The following is a 21093-nucleotide window of genomic DNA, read 5'->3' on the forward strand; positions in this document are numbered from 1 at the left end:
TGTCTTGCGTCCACCAGGGCTAAGGTAGTTCCTTCGAGAGGGTGTCGACAGTCCCCTGGCTGTGCGTTCCGAAGTAAGTCTGTGAGACGTGATTTTGGTCCGCTTGTAGCACATCCTCTGGAATCAGATGGTCCTTCTACGTACAATCGCAGGAAGACTCTTGGTTCAGGGATTATACCGTTACAGAGATCCGCATATCTTCCCCCCCACTCCTACCCCCTACTCAGCTCAACAATCAGTTCGTCGCTCACGCCCACCCCATTGGTTTTCTTTTTCTCCTGAGAGACATTCCCGTCTACCTCAGCCCAACCCAAGCCTCCTGCAGGGCAGTGCGGCACTGATCCTTGTATAACCCTCCCTGTCAACGAAGAAGGGGCATGGCCTTTTCCGCGGTGTTACAGGTGAAGGGAAAGATACATTTATCCCTCGTATACATTATTTGATCATGATCTGAAACGTGTTTCATGGGCTGGCCATTCGTCTAAAACCGCGAACATCCTCACAACGCACTCTCGCTCTACCTCGAACGATACTCTCACCCTCGTGTTCACGTCTTGAAATCCAAACTCAAAAGTCGCAGAAAAAGACAAAAAGACCATGATCTCACCCTATCCACATTTGCGTTTCTCTTCCAATCGAGATGCTTCCTCCTGCCGCCGAATGAGAAAAAAGCAAAAGCCGTAGAGTAGCTCGGAGAGAAAAAAGACAGCAACAGCCCAGAGCATAAGGGGACAATTTAGCCAGGCGAAAGCACGTGGCCAATATACATACCGAATAGAAGCAAAGCCAAGAGTCGAGATAGATCCTAGGAACCGCGAGAGCCTGGTGTTTCCCCAACTGTCAGAACACATCTTCGCAGAGTCCGGGAAAGACAGTCAACATACCATTTCGTGTACGAAGCGCCACGCGTGCTGCCCCGAGTCAGCAACAGAAACACATCACCAACACTGATGAACATCTGACAGACGACAGCTCCCCAGGAATAAGCCTGACCAGGACCCAGCTGAGCCGCCAGGGCCAAGTGTCCGCTCACCCAGAAGAGAGTCATGACTGTAAAGCTGAGGACCAGGTTGTTCATCACCAGCGGGGAGTGGCGCCATTCGTTGCGGCCGTTCCTGATGGCGCCGTAAATGACTGCAATATCGAGCAACAGACCTAGGAAGCAGATGGTGCGCTCGATCATCCCTTTGGCTGGATATACTAGGCAATACACAGTCTCCCACGCGAAGTTGATTGTGAGCCCCGCAACGGTCATGCAGTAGGTCTGATCTGTGAAAGATGTGTAGGTGGCATTGAGATAGTAGGCAAGCCAACCGATGCCCATCCCTGCGACAAACAGGGTATCGAGCCATTTGAGCTCTTCATACTCGGCAGGCACTTCCAAATGATTGAATCCATCCATTTGACTGGCTGAGCTGAAAGCGAGGGAGGGAGGAGGGGATAATAAATGGCTCGCGTCTTAGTAGTTCAATACGAGATGACTTTCCTTACTTTGGCGCTGTTTATATACATTCGCAGTGGAAAAGAGCAGGCTTACAACAGTACCTGAACTTAGATTCACTCCCCGCAAAACAACATACAATCCATGCTGCTACTCTTCCAGATTCTCATTCTTCCCAGGCAGGTTGTTCTGAGTTCGCCCGCCCGGAGTAGGACTGGAAGAATAGGATATACCAACCGTGTGACGCAGGATCGTATCCTTTTCTGCAGGACTTGCTGCAAGAAAGCCAGGGAAGCTTTGGGTCTTGGGGCCAATTTCTTTGTCCTGCTGTGCTCTAGGCAAATGTACCTATGCACGACTGACTGCCAGCTGATGGGTTGAAATTTATTCAGGTCAGGGAAGTGGCATTGGTGGTAAGCCTGAGGAAGCCAGATAGTGTAACTTGTTCCAAATCCCTCGACCATCGCCTTCAAATCCAGCAGAAATGGGGCAGGACGTCCGAGGGTGAAGAACGATCCATTCTGCACCTGTTTAGATTAGCCATGCCTTTACGTATATAGCCCAGGAGAGGGTCCCTTCACCTTCTACCCTCAAATAAGTCCTGCATTGTAACCTGAAGTATCTATTTCCTGGTTGTTATGTCTACCTAAGAAAAACCCTACCAACCCCACGCAGAAAGGGAAAGGAAAAGAGCTTTCAAATCCACCAAAGAACAGCAGCGTATCATGACCGCAATTCCAGAGGTTGCTTCCATGTCGCTGCCATGGATGGCAACTATCGGAATTTTCCCTCTTGTCGTCTATGTGTTTCTGGATAGAATGCCGCCTCTATGGCCGACATCCAAGAAGGCATTCTTGATCGGCCAGAAGCGACCAGATCTAGTGACCTCCTTTGAATGTCCCTACGCTTATATCCGCCAGACATATGGCAAGTATCACTGGGCTCCCTTTGTACACAAGCTCGACCCAAACCTTAAGACCAATAATCCAGCCAAGTACACGATGATCAACGAGATCATGGACGCGATTCACCTGTGTTTAATGCTGGTAGACGATGTGGGTCATTTTCTCGTCTTTGCGAGTTTTGTTTCAAGCCTCATTCACTAATCGCGCGCACACACACACACATTGTCTAGGTCACCGACAACAGCGATTACCGCAAAGGCAAGCCGGCAGCGCACAAGATCTATGGTCCTTCGGAGACCGCCAACCGGGCCTACTACCGGGTGACGCAGATTCTGAACGAGACGGTGCAAAGCTTCCCGAATCTGGCCCCATTTCTGATGCAGAACCTGGAGGAGATTCTGGCCGGCCAGGATCTATCTTTGGTGTGGCGACGAGATGGACTGAGTGTCTTCCCAACATCTCACGCCGAACGTGTAGCGGCATATCGGAAGATGGCCTCCCTGAAGACAGGGGCCCTGTTTCGGATGCTGGCTCAGCTGGTGAAGGAGGACACATCGATGGATGAGACGATGACCACTCTGGCGTAATATCTCACCCCCGTGCCTTTTTTTTTTTTTTCTTTTTTTTTTTTTTTTCTTTTTTCACTAGTCCTTGAAACTCTACTAGAATCTTAAAGAAGAGGGCGTGATCACCCGAGTGCTAACTATATATAATCCACTACACAGATGGTGCTCTCAACTTCAGAACGACTGCAAGAACGTCTACTCATCGGAATACGCCAAGGCGAAAGGTGCGCTTGCAGAAGATCTGCGCAACCACGAGTACTCATATCCCATCATCCTGGCCCTCGAAGTCCCCGATGGTCACTGGGTGGCCAAAGCATTGGAGACTAGTTCCCCTCGGAATATCAGGAAAGCCCTGGCGGTCATCCAGAGCGAGGGCGTGCGAAATGCGTGTTTTGCAGAAATGAAGCGGGCCAGTGCTTCTGTGCAAGATTGGTTGTCCATCTGGGGCCGGAACGAGGAGATGAACCTGAAAAGTCCGTAGTAGGTGTAGCATAGCATGAGGGATACCCGGCATAATGATGTTGTAGATGAGGGGTGGTATGAGTGGTAGGGGTTCCCATAACACAGACACGGCGGGCGTTTGGGGGTGTCGACTAAGAATTGTTACAATGTTTGTCCCTCCTTAACCAGACTTTTGTTTTCTAATTCTTTTCTCTTATTCGTTGGACTATTATGTCTTCTCTGTGATATGACGTTTGGCCTGTTCGGTTGGCTGTTTGTACTTTAGTCATAGAAATTCCGAGGGTTCACGGCTTTCGCAGGGGCCACCCTGTGTTTTGTCGGCTCGATTCACGCCATGATAATTCTCCGTCCGATCAACTCCCTCTGACTTGAGCTCTCCCCAGTATGAATAAACCAATGCTGGGTTCTGTGTGGCGCATGCGGATAGATGCAGTAGAAAGACGGTACAGTAGTAGTTCAGTTTCTCGTCTTTGGCTTGTCTGGATAAGTTTCTCTCAATCGTGTTTGCTGCTAACCATCATGATGTTTCAGATTCGGCATGTCACTGTCATAACGGCTGGGCAGCTTCATCATCTTGATCACATTTGGAATCACCAGTCGTTCTTTTTTCCTTTTTGTGCTTTTCATGACACTCAATACATCTTCCTGACCAAGATCTACATCTCTTTTTCCATCGTGTTCTCCATCGTTTCAGCGCCGTCGTAGGCTCGATCCTCGGAACAACTTCACGGCCATGCATCCTGGTTGGCCTCTCACAAATCTTACCTCAAGCCGCTTATTCTCGCAAATTCTTCCTCGTCCAACGCTGAGCCCTGTACAACCCTTCTCACTGTCGATGACGCGAGCAGGAGAAGATGAGTAGTTCTGCATTCACGACACGCAATTGTCCCAGGGTGACTGTAGCCTTCTATCGGTCGGCCCTTTTCTGTTTCAAAGCTCGTGCGATTTGACGCCAACGTGTTGTTACTTCCAAGTCTCTCACAACGACGCTACACTGGAGGAGCGGTGATTTTCAACACAGAACTTGGGAGATCATGCAGCGAACAACCTCGCTACAAGGTAACGCTTCCCACCATCCCTCAATCCTTATTCAGGAACCCCCTGTTGTCCGGAAACGCAGTTCGGAGCAGCGACACTTCAGATCCCGAAAAGCCCCAACGAACCGAAGAAGGTGGATGCTGAATGAGTACTAGGGAAGACCGATGGAATATATGTGAGCACTAAGAAGCATAGCTCCCTTCTCTTCTTTCTCCCTGAACAGACAGCCCTGGCCCCCGCCATCGTCCCTGCACGACCATGGACCCGTTGCAAGTATCGATCTGCATTATTGCCACAGTGCTAGGGACTACTAGTCATCTCGGCTTGTTCATCCAGTCCGAGTGGGATGTACATGCATTTCCCCTCTTTGCTACGCTCTATCTCTGGCCAACGGTAATGCTTGGCCTCCTAGCCGGCGCAGGATACTATCATGCGATGTGGCTCGCGCTGAGCGCCCTCGCGAGCTTCAATATCGCCTTGGGCTTGTCCATTGCCGTTTACCGGTACTTCTTCCATGCATTACGGCGCTTCCCTGGTCCTCGACTCGCGAGACTCTCGGCGCTCTGGTCCATCAAGGCAGCGGTGATTGATGCCAAATGGCATCTTCGTGTACAGGAGCTCCATCGCCAATATGGAACTTTTGTCCGGATCAGTATGTCAAGGGCTTGAATCATCAATTTGTTTTGCCGGGGGTGGGGGAGGCAGGTGGACTGCGCTGACATGCTTCACGTAGAGCCGCGGGAGATATCAATCAATAACCCGGCGGCCATCAAAGTTATACATGGGGCGGGAACCTCGTGTGTCAAGGGCACATTCTACGACCTGAACTACCCTAATCATTCCCTGCAGATGACTCGAGATAAGGCACATCATGCGAGACGGAGGAAGATATGGGATCGTGGGTTCAGTCCTCGAGGTGGCTTTTCCTGCCCTTGCGCGCCGGCGAATATTGCTCATACTAGACGATCGTTCTGACCCCCTCGCTAGCACTGGCCGGCTATGAGCCCTTCTTACTCGACCATTGCAAAGTCCTGGTTGAGCTCATTTCCTCGCGAGCATCGCATAGGCAGGAAGTCAACAAACTGATTGACGGGTTTACCTGGGACTCGATGGGTGTGCTTACATTGGGGAAGTCATTCAATATGCTGCAAGGTGCTCCACCATCGGAAATCAAACAGATGAAGGCTCTCGGTCGTCTCGCAAGCGTGCTGCAGTGCGCAAGCTGGATCGGCCAGTTAATTCGGAGTGCTCCACTTCTTCGATACAAGACTCAGCAGTGGTTAGACTGGTGCGGCGAGCAGTTGGAGAAAAGAAAGCAGGTACGGACTGGTGTTACACGTTCCACGGAATGATAAGGAGTTTCTTGCTGACCTTACGCAGATGGAGCTGGATCATAAGGACCTCTTCAGCTATCTCATTGAGGGGTCTTTGGCAAACAGCGGTCCAGGGCAAGCGAAGAGCTCAATGGACGAGGATCTAGTCTACGACTCCGAGCTCGCGATCACCGCAGGCAGCGATACCAGTGCCGCGACAGTGAGCGCGCTTCTGTATCTGTTGGCCCAGCATCCGGACAAGCTCCGAGAGCTGCAGCAGGAGTTGGATACTTGTCTTCCTGCGAAGGAGGGGCTTTCCCATGCTGTGCTAGCAGGTAAGCCATGGCTGGAAAGCTGCATTAACGAGGGTCTTCGCCTGTACCCCAGCGTCTCGAGCGGTGTTCCACGCGAGACTGGTTCGGAAGGCCTCATGATAGCCGGGGTCCATATCCCTCCGAGGACCACAGTTTCTACGCCAACTTACACTATCCATCGAGGTTCGAACTGTGATCTCTAGATGACTCTGCAGGCAAGGCTGACCAGCCCACAGATCCCCGAAACTTTGTAGACCCGAACAGCTTTATCCCCGAGCGGTGGACGAGCAAGCCGGAGATGGTGCTCTGCAAGGAGGCATTCAAGTCCTTCTCCACGGGCAAATACGCCTGTGCGGGTAAGCCATTTGCCATGATGGAAATGCGACTTCTAGTGGCCACAATTGTGAGAAATTTCGACCTGGAGTTTCCTCCAGGGCAGGGACAGGGACCACTGGAGGCAGTGAGCCACGGGGTGCTGGACTGTTTTACAGCGCATATTCCAAAGTATCATCTGATCTTCCGTCCCAGGTAGGAAGAATCACACTTCAAAATACTCGAATGTGTTCTGAGAGTAAGCATTCCCGTCCAGTAGAATTGGGAATTAGTTCTTTGTGATGTGTTGATGGCCATCGAAAACCGCTGCATTTGTCCGGATGCGGCCAGAGGGAAACACGGTTGGGGCTAGACTCAAACCAGGGAAATCGTAACAGCACCTGAATTCAGGAAAGAATAAAAGGATAGGAAGATCCCTTTGCCGTCGTAATAGTGGCATTGTGCATGTCGTCACCAACTTTTGTCGAGAATCTCCACCATGGCTGAGCAAGAAGCACCGTCGTCGCACCAAGGGGGACGAGGCAGCATCAGCATGTATGATCCGGCCCGGGATTCCTGGGAAGAGAAGGCGGAAGTTGTTCCGCCTGCCAGTGCTTTGTCTTCTGCGCCATCAAATCCACTTCCTCCAACTGTCACTTCTTCCCCGCAACGAAAACCCCAATCATCTTCTGCTGTACGTCTTTTGGACCCATGCCAAAACTTCTCCCCCACCGTTATACCTTACTGCAGGGGCCTGTCCTGGCGGAGGCGGAGTCTTTAGTCAACGAGTGGCGCCCGGAGGCGGTGATTCCCCGACGCTGGCTGGCTTTGGTCGCTCTCGCTGCATCTGCAGCGAAAAATCTCTGACCTTCTTCATCGACCACTCGAACCACTCGTACTTCATTGTTAACTGACATTCGACAGATCACAGATGAACCTCAATTGAAATTGACTACCTCTCTCCTTCCAGCGCCTCTATCACCAACTCTCCCTCCAACTGTCTCCGATAAACCCGCCGCTCCTCGCAACCTCCCATCAACTTCAGACCAACCGAAACCCTCACCTAAACCACGGGGCACATCCACCACCAAAATGGGCGACTATTCGTACACCGAACCTGTTCGCTCCCCCTCCCCCGCCGGACGGGAAAATCCGGACACCTACAAGCGCAAGCACTCCGAGGAGGAACCGAGCAGCTCGACGACGGCGGTCCCGGACCAACAATACCGTTCCAAGCGCAAGCGGGTTGAAGAGCGCCACCAGAAACTCCGCAAGCGCGGTCGCACGCCTCCATCGGCCTACTCCCGCCGCGACCGGGACGACGAGCCCGCGGGCGGCCCCAACCGCAACAACGGCCGCAACCGATCCCCTTCCCCTCCTATGCCGCCGCGGTCCCCAACCCCAGAAGCCCAGTCGCGTCCGCGCAAGCGACCCGGCGGTGGCGCGCGGATGGGTCTCGTGGACCGGGAGACCCTCCGGCGTCGGCAGGAGGAGCGCGAGCGCGCGGAGCAGGAAGAGGCGATCCGCAACTCGCAGATTCGGGGCGTGACGGACCTCGTGCGTCAGCACTACAACGCCGTGCCGCAACGGGGCCGCGAGTGGCGCAAGACTGAGAGTAAGATCAAGGGGCTGCGCAGCTTCAACAACTGGGTCAAGAGCACGCTTATCCAGAAGTTTTCGCCGGACGAGGAGTTTGTGTCCCAGGCGATTGGGACTAAGGACTGGGCGGACGGTACGGGCCCGCCGCAGATGGAGCAAAAGAAGCTGCTGGTGATTGACTTGGGCTGCGGGAAGGGTGGCGATCTGGGCAAGTGGCAGTTGGCGCCGCAGCCGGTGGATTTGTACGTGGGACTGGATCCAGCAGAGGTGTCGATCGTGCAGGCGCGCGAACGGTTTGGCCAGATGCGGTCGGGACGGGGAGGGCCGCGGGGCGGTCGTGGGGGCCGGGGCCCGAGTTTCCACGCGGAGTTTGCGCCCAAGGATTGTTTCGGCGAGTGGTTGGGTGATATCGACATCGTGCAGCGCGTCGGGATTGATCCTAATGTTGGACCCGGAGGCTCGGTGATGAGCTCGCGTTGGGGTGGGGGTGGCTTTGATGTTGTTGCTTCGATGTTCGCGATCCACTACGCATTCGAGAGCGAGGAGAAAGCCCGGCAGATGCTACGCAATGTGGCCGGCTGTCTGAAGAAGGGCGGCCGGTTTCTGGGGGTCTGTCCGAACTCCGACGTGATCAGTGCCAAGGTTGCCGAGTGCCATGCGAAGCGCAAGGCGCGCGATGAGGAGGCAGCCGCTTCGAAGAAGGAGGAGACAGAGCCCGAGGATGGAGAGGTCGAGGAGGAAAGCAAGGTGGAATGGGGCAATTCCATTTACCGCGTGCGATTCCCTGGGGAGACCCCCGAGGATGGCATCTTCCGGCCTCCATTTGGCTGGCGATATAACTACTTCATGCAGGAGGCTGTGGAGGAGGTTCCGGAATATGTGGTGCCATGGGAAGCATTCCGAGCGTAAGTATCTGCTGCTTTTGTTTCAATTCTTTGAGAGTGTAGTCTTGGCTGACGACGGGGACCAGATTGACCGAGGAGTACAACTTGGAACTACAATATCGCAAGCCATTCTTGGATGTGTGGCGCGATGAAAAGGACGATGCCGAGTTGGGACCGCTCAGTGAACGCATGGGAGTGCGTGATCGCAATACAGGGGAGCTTAATATGACCCTGGAGGAGCAGGAAGCAGTCAGTAAGTTCTGAACTGGTGATTTGTCTTTGTAAGGACCGAGCTAACCGACAGTACAGGTTTCTATCATGCCTTCTGCTTCTACAAGGTGTAGATGGGACGGACAGGCTAGGTTTGGGGTTCGCATCTCTATCTTTATTACTACTACCATTACACCTGTAGAATACCTTCAAACACCTAATGCATATATGGCCACACCCATTGTTCTTAGTAGTGTAAAACGTATTGTAGGCAACTTCTGCTGACCAAGTCCCTTGCCAGGCAGTTGACTGCATGGCTCTGTAGGACAGAGACAAACGGCAGCATGCCCGGCAACCCGCACCCTACGCCCACCGCCTCACCTACCGACTATCCGGCAGAACCCTCGCGACCTCGCAACAGAAATCCGCTCAAAACTATATGAACAACAACCCCCAGAAAACTTTCCTGGAAAACTGTTCAAAAATTTTCCGCCTTTGTAATAGACAGGCAGAAAGAACTCCTGACCGCTACACCCACCGCCCAAGCGGCAGAATCCGCGCGACCTCGCAACAAAACTCCGCTCAAAACCATACTAACAGCCCCCAAAAAAATTTCCCGGAAAACTGTTCAAAATCTCTCCGCCTGCCTATATAATTTAGGGAAGCAGAATTCCCTTACCGCTATATCCACCGCCCAAGCGGCAGAACCCGCGCGACCTCGCAACGAAATTCCGCTCAAAACCATATTAACGACCACCAGAAAACTTTCCCGGAAAACTGTTCAAATTCCTACCGCCTAACCCCTTCGCCAAGTCATGCGGCAGGATGCCTGCCGTCTGCCGTCTGCCGCCAGCTGCCGAGAGAACTCCGTTTGACCACGGGTGAAACCCGGTCTTGGGAAGTGGTAGCAATGCTAGTTAACTACTCCGTAGTAACTAACTTAGTTAATACCGCTTTGTGGATTATGTGATATTGGGCATGACCGCGGCGCCACAGGGGTGACCGAACGCCTCGGCTTCCCCACGATTGTATCCACCGATAAGCCGATAAGCAGCTGGCTAGAGTGCTGGAGTGATAAAAGACCGCGGGCGCGGCAGCGCAGCTATAACCCGAACCAGACTAGCGCGGGATCGCGTCGCGTCTTTGCTTTCTTTCATCTTCGTCGGATGCCAATGCCAGAAGCAAAGAAAAGTAGGTAAGGTGGGTAAGAAAGGTAGGTGGGTGTGATTAATTTGAAACAAAGCAAACCAGCAGACAAAGACACCGCCACGACCAGCACCATCATTTCTACGACTAATTGGGGGTTGTGTTCTCTGTTTGAAAAAGGGTCTCAGTAAATCCCACTTCCCAGCCCGTTCCATCATCACCTTCTCTAGACCGAAAACTAATATCAACATCAAATTGTGCTTGTGCTTCATATCAGAAAGACAATTAGACGAAATACACCAAGAACAGAGAAAACAACTAAAGACCAAAAAAAAAAAAAAAAAAAAAAAAAAAAAAACAGCAGACAAAATGCCTCTTCGCCACAGAGCTGCCCATTCCCAAGCGCCAGACCCCTCATCCTCAGCAACAGCAATCCCCCAACCACCGCCCTACACCCCGCCTACAATTCCCAACCCTAAACCCGACCAAATCACCCTCCACTCATCCTCGCACACCATCCTCGTCAACCTCCTCGCCAGCCAGTCCCTCCGCACGCTCAAGACGCACCTGCAGCACGCCCAGGAGAAACTCACCGAGGCGGCGGGCGATATCAACGAGCGGTTGACGGATGCGGAGGAGCGGGCGCGACGCAAAAGAGAAAGAAACGCTTCTGATTCCGCAGGCGATGCTGCTGCTGCAGACGAGGGCAAGGAGGATGGCGCCGGTGGTGACGACGATGAAGCGTTGTCTACGCTGAGGGAGAAAGTGCAGACGATGACGTCGAAGCTCGATCAGAAGATGCGCGGGGCGATCGAGGGGGAAGTCCGGCTCGAGGCGCTGACTGACATGCTGAAGGAGTTGGAGGGGAGGGTGAATGTTGTGGATGGGGCCGCCGGTGGGAGGTCGACGAGGACTAGTCGGCGGAGTCACCGACGGGATGGCGATGTGGACGTGGAGATGGAAGGTGATGAAGAGGATCAGAATGAGAATGAGGAGGAGGAGGTTGTGGGGCCGACGTTGGTCGGCAAGGTAGAGGAGAGTCTGGCGGCGACGAAGGAGCAGTGGAGCGGGCTGTCGCTTACGCAGAAGTAAGTCTTGACCATTCTTCCAGTCATAAATAACGATGAAATGTTGTCTAACATGATCATCAGATATTCCACTAACAACGCTTACGTCGGATTCTACCGCATCATCCATGAAGCCAAACACCCCGGTGATGACATTCCCCCACTTCCACACGCCTCGACCTGGTTCGCTCATCTTGAGGATGGTGGCAAAAAACCCACAACGTCCGCCCGCAGCAGACACACGGCGACGAGCGCAGCATCAGGAGTGTCGGCTGCCGTGAGCGCATCATCTTCCCGTCTCACTGGAAATTCGTCGGCTGGAGGTGATGACGACGAAGATGCTTCGGATGAAGATATCGCGATCGAGCGCGAGCGCATCTCTCTCAAATGTCCGCTCACCCTTCTCCCCTTTAAGGACCCGGTCACCAGCACGAAATGCCCGCACAGCTTCGAGCGCGAGGCTATTACCGCGATGATTGCGCAGAGCCGCACCACCGCCCCGGATCCAAGACATACCTTAGGGAACACGGGTCGACGTGCGCGTCGCGTACACTGCGTTCAGTGCCCGGTATGTGAAGTTGTTCTGACGGAGTTCGATCTGCGGAGTGATCCTGTTCTTGTACGCAGGCTGAAGCGGGCCGAGGCTGCTCTGAGACGGGAGCAGGAGGAGCTCGAGGAGGATGAGTACGACCAAGGAGGCTCGGGTGGGCGGAGAAAGAGAAGCAGGAAGAGCGGAATCACGGTGGCTAGCGATGACGAGGACGACACAGTCACGGCACATGAGGCGGCAACTCAGGAGGACAGGATCAGAATCAAACAGGAACGTGGCGTCTCGGTTGCTGTCGTTGATGTGGTCGAAGAGGAAAGTGCGGAAGAGGAAGATGAAGAAGCGATCGAGTTTGAGGACGGAGGACATTGGCAGGGAGGGGATGATGACGAAGAGGTCGACGAGGATGAAGAGGACGAAGACCAGGAGGTAAGAGCAGGGGAGCAAGGCGACAACGACGGTTTGGAAGAGGCGAGTCAAGTGGCTGATGACACAGTACAAGATGAGCTAGTGGAAAATCGAGAGCAGGAGGGGCGCGGTCAAGAGGAGGGAGCTCAAGAGGAAGATCAGGAGGTAAGAGGTGGAGAAGAATACGGGCAAGAGCTTGACGAGGAGATTCAAATGACTGATGAGGCCGTCCAGGATGAGTTGGTTGAACATCAGCAGCAACACAGCGAAGAGGCTGAAATGGCAGACACAGAAGATCAAGTGGAGGTAAGAGATGGAGAAGAGGAAGGTGTCGAAGAATCGGTGCAGGTGGCTAATAACCCAGTCCAGAATGAAATAGGGGGAGACCAAGAAGTCAAGGGGGGAATGGAGGAAGAAGATGAAACTGATCCCAGGGAAGAGGGACTGCGGGAATCACAGGGGGCAAGACGGCGATATGATGCGGAGGATGAGGATGAGACAATACAGGATGTTGATGTTGAATCAGTTGCACAAGAACTACAAGATGTCCATCAAGAAGCCAAAGATCTAGAATGTCAGAACATTGACAATGCAACTGAACGAGAACCTCATTCTGCATCAGGGGAAGATGAGAAACAGCAGATTGATGTTGAAGCAGCCAAGCAAGAAGACGAGCCTGTTGACGCTCGACCACTTGAGCCAGAAGATGAGGAAGATGTCCTCAATGGTGGAGACGAAGGGTCTCAGCGCATCGCCTCCCCAGCTATCGACCAAAAACCTCCGGAAGAAGAAATGATAGAAGAGGAGACTGAATATGGTGATGTAGGACCAGTGGAGGATGACAGTCAGGTGCATGATGGGCAGGAAACGGACCCACACTTTGATACTGAAGCAGCCGAGCAGATAGACCGGGAAAGTGAAGAGATGGAGGAGGAGGAGTTGCAGTATGCCGGCACTGGACCACTTGGACAAAAGTATCAAGACGTCCAAGAAGAGAACCAGAGTCAGCAAGCTGACACTGAATCAGTTGAACGAGAACAGGCAGATGTCAAGGCTGGAGTTGAGGACGCGAAGTCGCCAGTTGTTGACGATGGGCCTACTGAGCAGATAGCCAAAGAAGATGCACCTGATGCTGCTCAAGCAGTGAAAGAAGAGATTCCAAATGAAAATAACAATGAAGATGTGGAGATGCAGGATATTTATAATGGCACAAGTGAACAAAAAGACCAGGAGCATGAGCAAACAGAATATGCGGAAGACAAACGAAGCCAGCACAATGGTGCCGCCTCAGGTGAACAAGACGTTGAGGATGAAAATCTAGACCAACAGGTCAATGCTGAAACGTCTGAACAGATTGACCTGGGAAAAACAAAGAGGGAAGAAGCATCTGTATCTGCTGGTGATGATACAGTGGGAGAAAAAAAGGCACAAGGTCAACACCTTGATACCGAGCTTGTCAAGCAAGAAGTTCACGAAGACCCGGAAAAGGAAACCGAACCCACTGTCAATGATACAGTCATTGATAATGCAATCCAAGAAGAAATCCAAGACAAAAATAGCAATACCTTCATCTTCGATTCCGGACTTACTGAGCACGGGGGTCAAAGCCTGCAAATAGCAGAGCAAGACGAAGATGCAGAAAAGACAGCAACTGAAATGGATGATGCAGCGCAACAGATGAAGACAGAGGGAGAAAAAGAAGAAACAGAAACTCCGCCGGCGGTCGACACTGAATTAATTAAACACGAAGACCTTCAAGCCGAAGACGCTGCACACGACGGACACGGGTTGGAGTCAGGCATTGCGGACACAACGCCAGCAGCAGGCCAAGAGGAAGACGACAACCCGCCCCTTGGGGACTTCGAAATCGCTGGGCTTGAAGACCAGGAAGATGTGGACGAAGAGGAAGCGACCTCTCAGCTCCTGACTGACGATGCAGTTGATGGAGGCGAAATTGAGGAAGAAGTCAGCTTTGTTCATGCTGAAGCTATGAAGGGCGACATCAATGATCAATTGGGAAAGGAAGAAGAGGAAATTGGGGTTCAGATCGAACAAATCAAAGCTTCGTCTTTGAATGACACAATGGCGGAAGCGATACCGGAACTTGTCGACGCACAAGACGTCGCAAATATTGATTATTTGTTTGAAGATATAAAAGACCTTGAAGGAGTGCAGCCATCAGAAGGAGACTTGGATGTGGAAGTAGAAGAAGATGGTCCAGCATATCGGAAGATCGATCCAGATTACGTGGATGAAGGGATGGAGGGAGAAGATACAGATAATCTGGAGGGAGTTGAAGAGGAAGAACTTGGATATGCTGATGAGATGGACTTAGATCAACCGGTTGAGAGATTGGACGAAGAGGACCTAGATTATGCTGAGGAGAGAATGGACACAGGCCTAGAGGGGCAGACGAAGGACAAGAATGAAAGCCATGGGGAAGATCTCGGGCGTGCTGGTGCGGGAACCAATTCGAATGATGAGGAAAGAAGAGCAGAAGAGGAAGCAGAAGAAGCACAAGTTGCTGATTTACGAGTTGCAGATGTACAACTTGCAGATGTACAAGATGAAGCAGAAGTCCAAGAATCAGCATTGCAAGAAGAAGAAGCAGGAGGGGAAGCAGACGAAGAAGCAGTAGCAGAAAGGGAAGAACAATGGGAAGCACGAGGAGAAGCAGAAGAAGGAGAAGCTGACACCGATGTTGAAAACGAGGCAAACATGGAAGACGGGAGGACCGAAGAAAGATCAACATACGCTGTTGAGGAATCGAACGCAGAGGACCTGGACAAGTCGACTGAGGAAACTGGAAGGGAAGAACTAGGAGGTGTTGAGGAGAGAATGGAAGAAGACACAGATGGCCTGGATAAGAGAGATGAAGCAGAAGAGCCAGGGCATGCTGATGAGGTAGTCGAAGAGGAAGATGCAGTCAATGCAGACGAGGAGCGGGTAGAAAAAGAGAGAACCCCTGGGGACGAGGTTCTTGAAGAACGAGAATCCGGTGATGAAACCACAAATGCAGAAGGCAGAGATGACCTAGACAACGGCGTGGAGGGAGAGGAAGAATCCGTGGACTACGAAGCGCTCGGGAACGAAGATGAGCAAGACTCAACTCCCGAAGACGAGGAGGACCTCGAGGTCGATTATTAGGATACTTGCTTGTTGTTTGGTATCGTATTGTCAATAAATAATTCACAGACAGTACTCATTCATGACCATGTTCTTCAGTACCCTCGTGCACCGCCCATCAAGCACGCCGTGGGATATATAATTATTAAGAGATACACATAAAACAGCGTAGACAAATGGAAATCTCCTCCCATAGCACCTATCATGAAGGAATGGGTATAGTTGAGAGTCGTCTCACCTCATCGCATCTGTGCCAGACAGCATGCACTCTCGTGGCCGTCCTGTCTGTCAGCCCGGTCGGGGCGGCTTGCCGATCCGGACATGAAGGGAATGTAGTACGTGCGGAGCAGAAGTCTGTGTCCGGACGTGGCATTGTCTGATGCCTAGACATGAATTGGAGGAAATCCCCTGAAATCACATCGAACACACTACTTGGTGATGAGGTTGAGATAATCGGCGACAATCAGTGTAACCATGCTGATAGATCCGCGCGGTTAGTGGCAGTACTACGCAATAAGGAAGTCTCGGGGTGGGGAAACCAACGCATGAGGAGCGATCCGCACATAATAAGTGCCGAATCCGCGGTAGAACCGCAACCAGCCCTCCTCCTGCGCGACTTTGCGCGCGCAGTCCAGCAAGCCCTTGTAAGGCAGTTTTCCGGTCAAGGGGTCCTTCTGCTGCTTCTGCAGACGGGTCTTGATGAAGTCAAATGGCAAAGAGAGGAAGCTGGCGAAGAACCCGGCGATCGCAGAGGCGGCAAAGGTCTGGCTCTGGGGCGACAGACTGGTGTGGGTCTTCAATTGAGCCTTGGACTCGGCAAAGAAGGTCAATTGACCAACGTTGAGAGCCATCGCGCGCACGACTGTAGGCAGGGCGCCGGCCCACAGGGCTGGGACGCCTTCCGACTTGGAGATGCGCACAAGCGCGTCCAGAGCCGAACGGTAGTTGGCCCGCGCTGCGGGAGGCTTGAGGCCGTCCGATTGCATACGGACCAGGGCCAAATCGGCTGGGTTGCCAATCATGGCTGCAATACCACCAGCAGCCAGCCCGGCCCCCGCGCGTTCAGCGAAAGTGACCTTGCGACTAGCAGCTTCAGCGCGCTTGCTGAGGACTTTGCTGAAGGTATCGAAGAAACCCAGACGGGCGGTGGTGTATACAGCTTGACGTAGAAGGCCTGCAGACAGACCAGTGTAAAGGTCAAGTACTTTGCCTGACGCGATGATGTCGCGAGCGACGCCAAAAGCCGAGGGACGAGGGCCAGTGCGGACACCCTCGCCGGCCAGTTGCAGACGGACTTTAATCATGTCAATGGGCTGAATGACAACGGTGGCGGTCATGCCAGCAAGACCACCATTGACGAAGGGAAGCGCCGCACGGGTGTAGGGATGATGAAGAAAGTCCATGGTGGCTTGAGATTCTTTGGCGGCGGCAGCAGTGGTGGTGGGAGCGGGGGTGGTAGTAGTAGTCGAGGCCATGTTGAGGAGGAATCACGATCCTTACCAGATCTGTTGGTTGCTGTCAGTGCTCCGATCAATGTGAATGAGAACAATAATGCCTCTAATGAGAGGAGAGTCAAGACGACAGGCAGGGAATCAATATAAAGCCAAAGACAACACGAGAAAAAGCGGGGAGAGAAACAAAGAAGATGGGATCGAGGTATGGGAAGCAATGCCCCAGGCCAAAACCGTTGGGCCTGGCCAGGCACGGGGTGGGTGAAACCCGAAGGCACTTACCGTGGATGAAAGATGGCGATTCAGAAGCAGAAATGTAAAAGAGGGGCTCGACGGAGGGAAGCTTGAAGAGGAGGAGACAGGAGAATTTATTTATAACTTGAGATTGGAAGGAGGATTTCTTTTTTTCCTTTTGGTCAGATGACGGGGAGAAGAAAGAGGAGAGGAGGAGAGGAGAAGAAAAATAGCGGGGAAAAACGGACAGGGAAGCAGGAAGAGTGATCCAAGTTGAGTCTTAAGGAAGGAGGGAGTAGATGTGGTACAGAGAGAGAAAGAGGGTCTGGTAGAGTCAGTCAGGCAGTGATGCACGGGTCATACACAGCTGTTTAGTTTGACGGGTGATTATTTAGTCGTGTCTCCACTACTACCGTGTACAAGTGAGATGTACTGTATACTTCATACTACACAGGAGGTACGGAGTACAGAGGATGTACATACTAATCCCAAAACTACTGCATGAAGCCGCCAGCTGGAAAATGCGGGGGAAGCTGGCAACGTCATCTTTTGATACTACCGTATGATGATATTATTCTTCTTCTTGAACCCAATACTCTCCCCAGCTATACAGATACAAAAGTTGCACCCACAACTCCTCTCCCCATTTCCCAACCCAACACAAGGCAGCTCAACTCACCTCAACTCACCTCAACTGTCATCTCCAGCGCAGTATACGCAGTATAGCCAGTTACCCACCCAGCAAGTGGGGAAAATCGCTCTCCACCCACTCCGGCCACTAAACCCGATGCAGCAGCAACGAGAAACCCCCGGAAACCCGGCCAGGCCCGAGGTTAGATTCTTGGCTTCAAAGAACAAGTAGTTAAGTAAGAAAGACAGGTGACAGATGACTAAACTACCGTTGATCAATCTTCTTCCGCTCCTTCCGCTGCTCCTGCATGCCTCTTTTGCATTCGTCTTCTAAGTTGGAACATGCATCATCAGGCAGGATTTCTGGACGTTCCAACTCGTAGCGCATTGATATTGCCGATTTCCGGAGTCTTGGCTGGCTTACCTCCTCGCTTCCAAAACAGCTTCCCTCCCGGAAGAGCCTCCCGGAGAAGGTCTCCTCCGGATCTATGTCCGGATTGAGGGGCAGCAACAGCATCAATGGCGGGGATAAGGATCGGCTAGAATCTTCAATGGTTCTTGTAGATAGGAAGACCGGAGTTGAGAATGATACTATACTAACTACACCCACAAAGCGAAGCGATAGAGCATTATGACAACCATGCAGAAACCTCAATGGCATACATAATTTACTACTGTACACCCCTAGTGTGACAACCAACGCAACTGATTCACTCTCCCCTCAACAAATGCACAATTCAATCCCAACCTTCGTATTCATTCCCCAGTCATGTCCAGTTACCCACACAGAAATCCCGGGTCCCTGCCCCGGCAAGACCCTCCAACACTGATCCAAGCCCACTGCGTCCAGACTCGGGATCCCGGAGCGGGAGATACAGAGTCACTGGGCGAATCTCGGTAATGTCTTTCGGGCGGAGGGGTGGCAGAGCTGATGATGACCATCTTCACCACTACAACTTAGGCTACGTACTAGGAGAACAGTCGTCCGAGATTGTCGGTAACCGTCAAAGCTCTAGACCAATCCCAGAGTAGCGATTGCTCATGCCGTGGGCATTGACCCGTTCAACAGTGCTCCGCCAGGTGAGAGTCAGATTTAGGGTGAATAAACAGCCGATTATCGGTGGATACTCGAACCACGAGTATTCCGTCCAGGTCTGGGTCGGAGGAGTCTCATCTCCTGCCCTGGCTCATAATGACTTGGTGTCTCGATGTAGCCAGTTCTGAAGCAGAGAGACTACTGTATACTACTGCGAGTTGCTCGTCGATTTCTATCACCGTGGTGGATGTGGTGAAGCAGTTGGCACCACGGCCTCCCATTATACAGCAGTATACGTATTCACATTTCTGACGTCAAACTCCTAATCAAACTCCCAGAGGTATCAATTGAATCAAGACGAATTTCCCGTCATTCCCGTCCTTTTGAATCCTGTATAACCGACCAACCGTCGTCTGTGCCGGGTTTCGCTGCTTTCCCATCTTACTTGACCGACGCGTCCTACTGAGTCCGTACTCTCGGCCGGAACTGAAGAACCGGCCCCATCTTCTGGCTGATAATGTGATCATAGAGCTGGAATTCATGCGGGTTCGACCGCCCCAACTCGCCCCCGTCTCGACGCCCCGCGCCCATCTCCCCGACTGTGCCCTCCGCCCGGCGGAAGTCGTACTGCCAGATCAAGCTCGCTAGGGCTAACTGCAGCTCCATCTGCGCCAAATGTCGCCCGACACAGGCGCGCGTTCCCTGGGAGAAAGGCGTGTATGCGGCGGGCGTGATAGTAGCTTGCTCGGGCGAGTTGTCGGCGTTGTTGCCCAGCCATCTCTCCGGGAGAAACGTGTCCGGCCGCGAGAAGTATTCCGCATTGTGATGAATGCTGTAGATTCCCGTACCTACGCTACAGCCTTCAGGAATAACATGGCCGTCGACGACAATGGTGTCCCCTTTTTCGACTCGGCGATAGGGACATCCGGCTACTGCGGGCGAAATGCGGAGAGTCTCCTTGATGCAGGCATGCAGGTAAGGGCACTGTTGAAGGAGGAGCGGCCCGGTGCGAATTGATTCCAGGGTCGGAAAAATCGTGCGAATTTCGAGGGCAAGGCGGGCGTAGGCGTGGGGATAGGTTGCCAAATAAAATAGGTTGGCGCAAAGCGAGACAGACGTCGAGTCAGACCCTGTGAAATCGTGTCAGTAAGTCATTATCATGAAGGAAACACGGCTTGTGGCTCAGTGTAACCTACCAGCAACAGCCAACATCGCAGCTTCTGAATAGACATCCGCGTCGCTGAATGCGGGCTCCATGCCAGCGCGCACCTTGTTGTCTCTCGCGGTCGTCAAGCGACTGAACACATGCCCGGACATGCTTGCTGCATCCGACATCATGCGATTCACCAGCCGGTGATATCGCTTCATTCCACTCATTTCATCTGGAAACAATTTCCGATCCAGTCGGCCAAGAAACACGTAAGGTGCATACATCAACAGCGACAGCCGCTTCATCATCCCGGAGATATCATACATTGTGCATCGGTGTTGCTGGCTCTCAAGGAGATTACACGGTTTGCCAAACACCAACTCCGTGATCACATCGAACGCAAAATAGCTGCACCAGTCCGACATGACCATGGGCTCTCCCCAGGAATCCTTTGTATCACTGCCAGGCTTCGGGCGGTAAAGCAATTCGCAGAATTTCTGGACATGTACCAATAATTTTGGTTCAAAATCACGCATTGCCGTACTCGAAAACCCAGGGCTAATGATCTTATTTCGTCTAGCGTGGTCTGTGGGGCTGGTAACCGTGAGGAGGTTCTTGGTGCCGAGCTGGATGACGCCGTAGTGGACATCTTTCCGCAAGTCCTTACCTCGGACGTAGATGTCTTTCAATGGGTTAGTCTAAGAGACACCTAGAAGGCCCGGTTTGGTCATGACCGACCTTTCATTCCACTTGCTGTGTTGAAGATCACCAAATTCGGAGTATACCGAATCACCGGCCCTTGTCATTCTGTCAGCATTGCAAGGCTCATAGCCTCTCAAGAGCCCCACCCCATCGTATGAACTCACCGTACTTCTGATGGCACCACCAAATATGTAGATGCAAGTCTCCCTTCACAGCATGATACGCTGCCCCGGCTTCGGTGAACTTCCCTAACCATGGTCCTGGATACTGGGCCAATGGATGGAAATAAACCTGATATACTCCGTACACCAGAATCTGGAAAGTCGCGGGTTAGAGCTGTTGCAAAGTAGCCAGGCGACACAGGATCTGGATTTTAAATTTCATCACGCGATTCAGAACCAAAGGGTTACCCACCGCTAGAACACCGGCTCCCACTCCTAGCAGCCCCAGAGGCAGCGAAGATAGAGGATTAGTTTGAATCATGTTCTCGTTTGCATGCATGTATAGAAGTTCGAGAGCTATGCAACGCACTTTTTGCCCATGGTGATGTTG

General features: G+C 52.4%; 8 protein-coding genes across 8 annotated transcripts; 4 read left to right on the forward strand and 4 right to left on the reverse strand.

Annotated features, from left to right (window-relative positions):
- Positions 1-608: 608 nt before the first annotated feature.
- pyr4 (meroterpenoid cyclase pyr4) lies at positions 609-1402 on the reverse strand (the record flags this gene model as incomplete). The annotated part of the gene is made up of 2 exons (XM_025578551.1): positions 609-822; positions 885-1402. 2 exons carry the CDS (start codon positions 1400-1402, stop codon positions 609-611), a joined length of 732 nt encoding a protein of 243 aa, XP_025431047.1.
- A 764-nt stretch (positions 1403-2166) lies between these two features.
- On the forward strand, positions 2167-3393 carry BP01DRAFT_399037 (prenyl transferase; the record flags this gene model as incomplete). Its single annotated transcript, XM_025578552.1, has 3 exons — positions 2167-2496; positions 2577-2929; positions 3072-3393. The coding sequence occupies 3 exons, from the start codon at positions 2167-2169 to the stop codon at positions 3391-3393; spliced, it is 1005 nt and encodes a 334-aa protein (XP_025431048.1).
- Positions 3394-4670: 1277 nt separating this feature from the next.
- Positions 4671-6503, forward strand: BP01DRAFT_416048 (cytochrome P450; the record flags this gene model as incomplete). Its single annotated transcript, XM_025579179.1, has 6 exons — positions 4671-5064; positions 5146-5328; positions 5400-5731; positions 5793-6222; positions 6276-6442; positions 6474-6503. The coding sequence occupies 6 exons, from the start codon at positions 4671-4673 to the stop codon at positions 6501-6503; spliced, it is 1536 nt and encodes a 511-aa protein (XP_025431049.1).
- A 518-nt stretch (positions 6504-7021) lies between these two features.
- On the forward strand, positions 7022-9279 carry abd1 (mRNA (guanine-N7)-methyltransferase). The gene is made up of 3 exons (XM_025575087.1): positions 7022-8855; positions 8921-9087; positions 9144-9279. The coding sequence occupies exons 1-3, from the start codon at positions 7444-7446 to the stop codon at positions 9176-9178; spliced, it is 1614 nt and encodes a 537-aa protein (XP_025431050.1). The 5' UTR covers positions 7022-7443; the 3' UTR covers positions 9179-9279.
- A 1274-nt stretch (positions 9280-10553) lies between these two features.
- On the forward strand, positions 10554-12753 carry BP01DRAFT_356987 (SUMO ligase MMS21). The gene is made up of 5 exons (XM_025575088.1): positions 10554-11278; positions 11342-12233; positions 12307-12377; positions 12447-12518; positions 12582-12753. The coding sequence occupies exons 1-3, from the start codon at positions 10560-10562 to the stop codon at positions 12313-12315; spliced, it is 1620 nt and encodes a 539-aa protein (XP_025431051.1). The 5' UTR covers positions 10554-10559; the 3' UTR covers positions 12316-12377; positions 12447-12518; positions 12582-12753.
- Positions 12754-15766: 3013 nt separating this feature from the next.
- BP01DRAFT_374087 (putative mitochondrial dicarboxylate carrier protein) lies at positions 15767-16741 on the reverse strand (the record flags this gene model as incomplete). The annotated part of the gene is made up of 2 exons (XM_025576814.1): positions 15767-15815; positions 15882-16741. 2 exons carry the CDS (start codon positions 16739-16741, stop codon positions 15767-15769), a joined length of 909 nt encoding a protein of 302 aa, XP_025431052.1.
- A 1601-nt stretch (positions 16742-18342) lies between these two features.
- Positions 18343-18664, reverse strand: BP01DRAFT_52808 (uncharacterized protein). Its single transcript, XM_025579928.1, has one exon. The coding sequence runs from the start codon at positions 18593-18595 to the stop codon at positions 18431-18433; it is 165 nt and encodes a 54-aa protein (XP_025431053.1). The 5' UTR covers positions 18596-18664; the 3' UTR covers positions 18343-18430.
- Positions 18665-19016: 352 nt separating this feature from the next.
- BP01DRAFT_392015 (cytochrome P450) lies at positions 19017-21024 on the reverse strand (the record flags this gene model as incomplete). The annotated part of the gene is made up of 5 exons (XM_025578114.1): positions 19017-19819; positions 19886-20521; positions 20578-20637; positions 20706-20856; positions 20956-21024. The coding sequence occupies 5 exons, from the start codon at positions 21022-21024 to the stop codon at positions 19149-19151; spliced, it is 1587 nt and encodes a 528-aa protein (XP_025431054.1). The 3' UTR covers positions 19017-19148.
- Positions 21025-21093: the final 69 nt, after the last annotated feature.

Source organism: Aspergillus saccharolyticus, assembly GCF_003184585.1.
Source record: "Aspergillus saccharolyticus JOP 1030-1 unplaced genomic scaffold BP01scaffold_16, whole genome shotgun sequence".
Classification (NCBI taxonomy): domain Eukaryota; kingdom Fungi; phylum Ascomycota; class Eurotiomycetes; order Eurotiales; family Aspergillaceae; genus Aspergillus; species Aspergillus saccharolyticus.

What these genes read in the sequence shown, in the direction of transcription:
- abd1 (XM_025575087.1), top strand. Translation starts at nt 7,444, where the DNA reads ATGGGCGACTATTCGTACACCGAACCTGTTCGCTCCCCCTCCCCCGCC. An exon ending in CCATGGGAAGCATTCCGAGC is followed by an intron (nt 8,856 to 8,920) that starts GTAAGTATCTGC and finishes GACGGGGACCAG; the next exon opens with ATTGACCGAGGAGTACAACT. An exon ending in GGAGGAGCAGGAAGCAGTCA is followed by an intron (nt 9,088 to 9,143) that starts GTAAGTTCTGAA and finishes CCGACAGTACAG; the next exon opens with GTTTCTATCATGCCTTCTGC.
- BP01DRAFT_356987 (XM_025575088.1), top strand. Translation starts at nt 10,560, where the DNA reads ATGCCTCTTCGCCACAGAGCTGCCCATTCCCAAGCGCCAGACCCCTCA. An exon ending in GGGCTGTCGCTTACGCAGAA is followed by an intron (nt 11,279 to 11,341) that starts GTAAGTCTTGAC and finishes CATGATCATCAG; the next exon opens with ATATTCCACTAACAACGCTT.
- BP01DRAFT_52808 (XM_025579928.1), bottom strand. Translation starts at nt 18,595, where the DNA reads ATGGTCATCATCAGCTCTGCCACCCCTCCGCCCGAAAGACATTACCGA.